This window comes from Phocoena sinus, chromosome 11, assembly GCF_008692025.1.
Source record: "Phocoena sinus isolate mPhoSin1 chromosome 11, mPhoSin1.pri, whole genome shotgun sequence".
NCBI classification, from domain to species: Eukaryota; Metazoa; Chordata; class Mammalia; order Artiodactyla; family Phocoenidae; genus Phocoena; species Phocoena sinus.
This window is the reverse complement of record NC_045773.1, coordinates 2271252-2279419: the sequence shown is the minus strand read 5'-3', so window position 1 is coordinate 2279419 and position 8168 is coordinate 2271252. Positions and strand designations below refer to the sequence as shown.

At 61.8% G+C, this 8168-nt stretch overlaps 1 protein-coding gene across 3 annotated transcripts in view; it reads left to right on the top strand.

Moving 5' to 3' along the window:
* The first annotated feature begins 2365 nt into the window (after positions 1-2365).
* Positions 2366-8168, top strand: part of IQSEC1 (IQ motif and Sec7 domain ArfGEF 1) — a 113485-nt gene continuing 107682 nt past the window's right edge. Inside the window, exon 1 of one of the 3 annotated variants that reach the window (XM_032648796.1) lies at positions 2366-2827. In XM_032648796.1, the coding sequence (XP_032504687.1) occupies positions 2760-2827 (68 nt within the window). In that variant the 5' untranslated portion in view covers positions 2366-2759. The remainder of the gene's footprint in view (positions 2828-8168) is intronic. The other 2 variants (XM_032648800.1, XM_032648799.1) reach the window with 2 other exon arrangements.

Below are 8168 nucleotides of genomic sequence, written 5' to 3'. Positions count from 1 at the left end.
CCCCATCTGTAAAGTGGAGGGAGGGAAGCCCTAACTCGGTGCCGTTGGAAAGGAGATGGACCAGGTGGACACAGCCAAGAGGAGGAATGAAGGATGGGGCCCAGGACCTCCAGAGCTTTTGGTGATGGGACAGGTGGGTCCTCCAGGACGAGAGCGACTTGAAGGAGGCCCCCTCAAGGGTCTTGGGCCTCTGGTCTTAAAAATGGCACTCTCTCTAAGATCACCTCCAGGGCAAAAGGGCCACGTACTCCCCTCTAGCGGGTGCCTGCCATGACTGGTGTCTGGCACAGAGCAAGCCTGTGACAAATACTCCTCCAGCTGGGCGTCAGTGCTGAGCCCAGGACCAGGGGGTCTGCCCCAGAGCCTGGGGCAGTAGGACCCATGAGACATGGGAAATCAGAGGCTGGGGGCCACACAAGGCATGGGGCAGAGACAGAGAAGGCTCCAGTTTGCCAGGGACATGACTGGTCATGGATGGAAACCTGGGGACCAAGCAAGAGGCGAGGGCTGGCAGGGAGGAGGGTTCAGGAAGGCAGGAGGAGGGAGAGCTTGCTGCCACCACCTGTTACGCCTCGTGACCCTGTGGGGACAGGGGCCCAGGCCGGGGGGGTGAGTGAGGCGGTGGATGGCTGAGGGGATGGACGGATCGACGGGGAGGTTGGATAAGAGGATAAACGGATGCATGGCTGGAACAGAGGGAGGGAGATGTGTGTGGACATGTGAACGGATGAATGGGTCCACGGACGGTTAGTCGGACAGGTGGGTGGGTGAGTGGATGTGTGAATATAGGGGTGGGTAGAGATGTGCAAACAGAGCCTGCCCCCACCCACAAAAGATGTTGAGGAAACTTCCACTAGTAGGAGGACAGACCCGATAGACCTTTGAAGGGAGACCTTGCTCTGTGTGGCACAGGAAGTAAAGCCAGTATGAAAAGTGACAGGGAGGCTCTATCCAAAGGAGAGTTTCCCTAGGTCAGTGGAGGCCCATGATGGAATGTGCAACTTTGAAAGGTAGTGAGGTTCCTGTCACTGGGGGTATTCAAGGGTGTTCAAGCTGAGGATGGGCAGCCACTTCCCCAGAGTGCTGTGGAGGAGGTCCTGTGGCAGGTAGGGGCCTACTGTGGTGGTGTCTGATAACGAAGAGTGAGAATTTGTGTTCACGAGGCCCCCAGGGAGGCCATGGCCTTTGTAGAAGCCTATCTTCCTTTCAGATAAAAAGTTCTTTCCTGGCTTGGGGGAGAGACAAGCGTGCAGCTGCTGTCCTCACTGTGGGAATCGGGCTGGAGTCCACAACAGAACTCCCATCCTGCACATGCCAGGGCAGGGGGCCCAGGGACGGAACAAGGCTTTGACCCGGAGACCCGGTCAGGCCCAGCTCCATCCTCCCTGACTGTCTGTGGGCAGGTGATGCCCCTCTCTGAGCCTCGGTTTCCTCGTGGGTGAAGTGGGGGCCCTGACGGCCACTGGACATGATGGCACTGGCAACTGGGTGCGAGGCTCAGGGCTGCAGGGTGCTGGGGTCTGGGCCCAGCCGCCTTCTGGAGGACTTCCTGGGGGCCGTGGGCTGGGAGAAGTGGGTTCTGTGAGCACCGGCCTTGAGCTGTGAGTCACTGTCCCCAGGGGCTCCGCCTGGGAAGCCCCAGCTGCCTGCCCTGGGCTGGGCCTGGGAGCAGCTGGCAGGGGGCGAGGGCAGAGGCTCCAGCTGGGGCCCTGCCTGGAAATGCCCCAAACCCGGCTCAGGCCCAGACCCCACAACTGCTGAGAGGGGCCCAGCCCTCCGACCTTCCTCCTGCCCCACCTGTGCACGGAGCAGCTGGCGTCCGCTGGCTGCTCCAGTGCGGGCTCCGAGAACCCATCGCACGGCTCACATCCCACCTCCGCCACCTCCTAGGTCTGCGGCCTCGGTGACTGACCGCCTCTGTCTGTGCCTCACTTCCCTCACGTGTAAAACGGAGCTGATGATCAAATGCACCTCGGAAAGCAGTTGGGAGAATTGGTTAGTCAGTTCTGGGCCAGTGCTCAGGGCTCCATGAGGCTGAGGTGGGGGCGGGGGGTGGTGGAGGTAATTGAGGTCAAGGAGGGGCAAGCCACCCCCAGGCTCGTCACACAGCAGGGAGGTGGCCTGGCCAGGGCTGGAAACCTCATCTCCCCCACCAGACGGAGATCCTCGAGGGCTGGCGCTCTCCCAGGAAGCAGACAGCCCCTCTCCGCGTCCTGGCCAGAGCTTCGGTGGGCAGGGCTAGGGCTGCAGCGGGGCGGGTGTTGGGTTTAGGCCGCTGGGGAGATGAGGGAGGATATGGGCCCGCCCTTGCCTCCCCGCCCACCTCCCTCCTCGGGCTCAGCCTCTCCAGTCCCAGTCCCAGGCCGGCCTCTGGACGCAGGACCAGACCCTGGGCTCCAGGCGGACGCCCCTCACCCAGCCCGCCCTGAGTGACTCACTGCTCCCTTGGCCCCGGGCCACCGCCGTCCCCTGGCAGGAAGCCGGCGAAGGTTGTGCAGGAGCCACGGGGTCTGGTGCACGAGGGCCGCTCAGCCAGGAGGGTCTGAAGCAGCTGCCCGGGGAAAGCACGGCCTGCGGCTGGGACCTGCGGTGGCCTGTGGAGCCAGCGCCTCCTCCAGGCCCCCAGGCTTTGGGCCTTTTCTTTCTTCTTCCCACCATGAAGAAGGAAGCGACCTGAGAGCCAGACCCCCAGCCAGAGCGGACCAGGGCCGGAGGGCAGTGCCGTGGGCCCTCGGCTGCCCACTCCCCCCTAGCCAGGCATGAAGGGCGGCGGCAGCGCCGTGTGGAGCCTTATGTGGAAGTACTGCATCTCCGTGAGGACCCTCAGGTACCAGGGGGTGTGCGTGTGTATGCAGCCGTGCCTGGCTGTGCCCCAGCGGGCAGAGGCAAGCGGCCACTGGGCTGGCCAGTTGCGTTGGCTCTACGAGGTCCAGGGCAGCCCGCCCTGGGGGAGCAGCCCGAAAGGCCACCCTGGCGCTCTCCTCTGAGCTTCAGATGGGGAGGGAGCAGGACAGTGGGCCAAGGGTCCGGGGTGCCCAGGTGCCCCGGAGGATGCCTGGCAGGTTCGGTGTGGCTGGCAGTCTCCCCAGCGTGCACGGGAACTGCGCTTATCACAGAGCGCACCAGCCTTGGGCACATCTGAGTGACCTGGGCCCGTCCCCAGCCTCCCTTGCTGTCACCCCTCGGTGAGATGGGCTCAGAACGCGGGCAGGACTGTTTCACACTGTTGTCCACGCAGTCGCTGAGCCCGGACTTGGGCACCAGGCAGCCCAGGGTCACTGGCTTTTGAGGGTGAAGTGGCTTCACCTCTCGGGCCAGAGTTTCCCACCTGCAGATCCTTGGAGGCTCAAAGGGAGGATTAAGTGAGGGAACAGAGGGCGGAGCCTGGCGTGCAGCCAGCGTTGGGTAAGAGGTAGCTGCTGACTTCCCCTTCCGTGAGCTGGGGGGTGCCCAGAACCAGGTGCAGTGGGCGTGGAGAAGGAGGTGGAGCAGAGCTCCGCCCCTGGGGAGGGGGCACTCCCCCCCACCCCCACAACACCAATCCCAGCCCCACCCCCTGGTTTGCTCCAGCCTCAGCAGCTGCTGACAGAGTTCAGAGCCAGGAGCAGCGACCAATGGATCCTTTGTGATCTCAGACAAGGCTGGGCTCCACATCTGTCGAGGGGTTGGGAAGGGCTTAGAGGCCCCACCTATTTGGATAACACCTTCCTTCTGGGCATGTTTTTTACTTCAAGGGGAGGTTTTAGGAAGGATAAGGGATTGGAAGTTTCCCCTCCCTCTTTCTTCCCTCCCTCATTACCTGGTATGTAAACTATATAAACTCTCCCTTGCTTCCTTCCTTCCTGCCTTCCTTCCTTCTTTACTTCCCAGAATATTTGTGACCACTTACATGAAATACCTACAATAAACTAAATAATAAAACATCAGGATCAGGAAAAACACAATTTAGAACAGGGTGTCATGACCTAGCAGAAAAAAAAAAATAGAACAGAATAGAGATATGCAGGGTCCTGAGGTCCTGTTGTTGAGATGAAAATTGCTGAGCTTCCTAGCAGCCAAAGGGAAAAGGGAAACCCAGACACCCAGGTCGCTCTCACAGTGATAAGAAGCTATCATTTCCAGGACCACAGTTGTCTCTGCTGCTGGGGGAGAGTGTTTGGGACCCTGGGCCTCATCCTGGGTAGATGGGTGGGTGAGAGGCATTGCAGGGACGGGCCTTGGGCCTGGCTTTAGGGAAACAGGGCAGACAGTAAGGGCTGAGGCTTTTTCTTGGGTGGGGATGCAGGCTGGCTGTAGGAAAGGAGAGGAAAGCTCACCCCTGGAGTGAGTCAGCAGCCGCTTGTCCCTCCTCAAACCCTGGGACAGACCTCCTCAGGCGGGTACCTTGGAGGCTAGGCCAAGCAGGGGGTGAGTCCCTGGGTGCCTTTCCCTGTAACCGCAGCAGGATTTTCCTGCGTCTTGTTCTCTCCTGCGGTTTCCGGGATTGGCACTCTGGAAGCCTCGAGGGTTGTTTACAGGATGCAGTGGGCCCGGGCCTGGGAGGCCCTGCCACGCTTTGCCAGGGGCTCACCAGCTCTGGGGGTGAGCAGCCCAGCCTCGCGGAGCCCTGCAGGCTGGCCTCTCCAGGCCTTCCCTCATCTTCAGGGTGGGAGTAACTGCACAGCCGCCCGAGGGCTTGGGGGGCTCGAGGTCAGTGCCCACTCGGTGTTTGTGGGCACTGCTGGCCGTACAGAAGCGACAGGCAGGCCTGCAGTGCAGGGCCAGTGCGCACACTGGCAGGGTGGCCGCCTGGCTGTCAATGACAGAGGACCGGCTTGGGGTGGGTGAGGGCACCGTAATTGGCCCTGGCTTCTCCCCAACCCCCCACCTAGAGCCCGTAAGTACAGGGTGCTGTGTGGTCAGCAACGAGGATGGTCCCGGTGTGGGACGCACGGAGTGGGCTCCAGGCTTCAGCACACACACCCTGCTCTATGCACCCCCCACCCCATTTTGTTGGAGGGCCCCCAAGAGGGTAAAGGCCACTCCCTGAGACAGACGGACAGACAGCTGGAGCAGGCCCTCGGCGGGATCCCAGCCCCCTTGGCTGCCGGAGGCGGGTGGGAGACCTGAGTCAGCAGGTCTGCGGCCCCAGGCGGGGCTGGCGGCAGCCACAGGGACAAATTGGAGGGTTGTGATCGGACAGCGCATAGTTTTCCACTTGCGTCTTCAGATTCCCCTCCGCGTGTGCCGGTCGCCCTGGCTGGGCCGCTCACGTCTGGAAAAGCGCGAGGTGAGTGGGGAACAGGCCGCTGGCTGGCCCTCCCTGGCCCTCTGCCCAGGGCCCCGGTGGCTGCAGCCAAGAAGCCGGTGGCAGGATCCCTGGGACTTGGCCTGAGGTCCCTGAGAGGGGACCCCTGGGCTCAGGGCGTCTCCTGGACAGATCTCCCGGGAGCTGGGCACACGGCGTCCCAGCCAGCAGCGGTAGGTTGTAAGATGTGCAGTCACGGGCCAGATGCTGAACTTCTCAGGCCCGTTTCCTCGCCTGTAGAGTGAGGGGAGCGGTGCCAGCCGGGCGGGCTTCTTGGGGAGATCCTGAGGGGGTTCTGTCAGCTCGGCACCACTGACCCCGTCCCCTGCCTTCCCTCCGAGTGTCGTCTGCGTCCTGAGGACTGTGATGGAGTGCGGGGGAGGTCAGGCTTGGCAGTCAGGCTGCCCAGAGTTTGGAAGCAGCTCAGCCCTTTCTACCACGGGAGTGACTTTTAGGGTGGTTCTGAAATTAACTGAGTCGATGCCTGCGGGCCTGCCTGCAGGGTGGGTGCCAGGTGCGGGGCCGTGTCTGAGCGCCCACCTCCGGGGTGGGGCCCTGTCTGTTACAGCCCCTCCTCTGCGCTGCAGGTAACCCTCAGCCTCTGGGGTCGGGCCGGAAAAGCACTGGTGCACCTGGCATTATTTGGGGAACGAGAGGTTGCTTTGTGCCCTGTGGGCCAGAAGGGCATTTGAGCTGCCAGGGGGGCGGGGCGGCCCAGTTGGGATGCAGACCCTGCCCCCGGCCCCTCCCCCACCGTGGTGAATCTGGGGAGGAGGGCAGGGGAGCAGCTGGCAGCCAAGCTCTGGGAGCTCCCAGGGAGCTTCCCGGACAATTAGCCATCTGATGCCCCTCAGCGGGCAGCCTGCGTGCACACATCCTGGGGCGGGAAGCTCGCTGCCTCCCAGCCTGGCCGGCTCTCGGTCGTGGAGATCCTTTCCCACTTGGAGCTGGGACTTCTCTTCCTTTGATGCCACCCCCCACTCTGGGTTGGGGGTGCTAGCCCTGTGCTCAGGCCCCCGGCCTACCTCCGCCCCTGTCCTGACACAGCCTGCAGTGGCCGGGGCTCCCTGAGGCTGGGGACGGGGTCTCCAGTCACCTCCTCACCTCCTTCTCCTGTGGACACACGCCAGGCTCTCCTGGTCCCTCTCTTGGTACCAGAGCCGAGCGCAGCCAGGGCGGGAGATGCCAGGCAGGGCAGAGGAGCTGCCGCCTCCTTGCTCTGGGCGCTGCCCGAAGCTCATGTGGATTCTTCTGGCAGCTTCTCTCCCCTCTCATACGTGGGCCTCCCTGAGCCTCAGCCCGGCAGGCCTGCCCCCCCCCCACCCCCACCCCCGATCACGCGCTGCTCCATCGCCTCTGTGCAGGCACGCTGCTTTCTCACATCCACCCGGGAGGGGCACCATCCCCAGGGCAGAGGAGGAGCCTGGGGCTCCGGGGTTCCCTCTCGGGGTCACTGGGGAGACCTTTCTTGGTGGGAGCGCGCTTGCCCTCAGAGAGCCGGGCAGGGGGGATGACGGGGGCCGAGCAACCCCAGCAGGCGTGGGAAAGGCTGAATGCCTACCGTGCGCCGCGCCCTGGGGATCCGGCAGTGAGTACGTGGACGGCCAGGGTCTCACAGGGCTGAGGTTCAGACGGGAGACCAACAGTAAAACAAATAGATGAAGAGGTCTTCAGACAGGGATTCAGGGAAGAGGGTTAAACTGGGAGGCGTGATAGAGCGAAGGGGCAGGAGGGGCCACGTGACCTGGGTGGTCCAGAAAGGCCGCTCCCGAGTGTCCTTCAGCTGATGAGTGGGTCCATCCGTGCAACGGGATGTTATGCAGCCGTGAAAAGGAGTGACGTGCTGGTACACGCTGTGACACGGACACACCTCGAGAGCGCCTGGCTAAGCGACGTGAGCCAGTCAGGAAAGGCCCCAGAGCGTGTGGTTCCACTTACACAAACGTCCACAAGAGGCAAGTCCACAGACACAGGAATAGACTAATGGTTGTCCAGGCTGGGCGGGGCCGAGAGGGACTGCTTAATGGGTGTTTCTTTCTGGGATGATGAACATATTCCAGACTTAGATGGTGGTGTTGCTTGCACCACTCTAAATATACTGAAACCATTGAACTGCACACTTTATTTTTATATTTTTTTATTTTTTTGGCTGTGCTGCAAGGCATGCGTGATCCTACTTCCCCGACCAGGGATCGAACCCGTGCCGCCCACAGTGGAAGTGCGGAGCGCTAACCACCGGACCGCTGGGGAGGTCCCGTGAATTGCACGCTTTAAATGGGTGAATTTTATGGAATGCAAATTGTATGTATCTCGATGAACCTGTTTTAAAACAAGGCAAAGAAAAGAAAGGCCTGTGTGAGGGGGTGGCCTCGAGTTGAGCACGGCAGGAAGGAGTGAGCTTGTGCAGAGCTGGGGGAGAACTAACGTTCCAGCAGCGAGCACAGCAGGTGCAAAGACCCAGAGGCGTAATGTTAGAGACAAGGGTCAGGGAGAGAAGGAATGCGGTGTCCTCAGGGTCCAGGACCACATTCTTTTGAGGACTTGAGAGTTGACTGAGGTTGGAAGAGAGACAGGGCAGGGTTTGAAGCAGGATAACGACATGACGTGCTTTCTGTTTTAAAACAATCACTGCTGCGAGGAAATGAGACGGTGGAGGGGACAGGGTGTGGGCTGGCGGGGCTGGAGAGACCAGTCAGGAGGGAGATGACGATGGATACCCCAAGGAGACAGACTGGCAGAAGGTGGCAGTGATCGGTCCCACAGTGGGGAAGGCTTCCTGGAGGAGGGGCCTGGGCAGGGCCTCCAGGAATGGGGGATGGGCCGGACAGTGGTGGGGAGTGGCCAGGGACTCTCCAGGTGACCCCACTGGTGTGGGCACGGG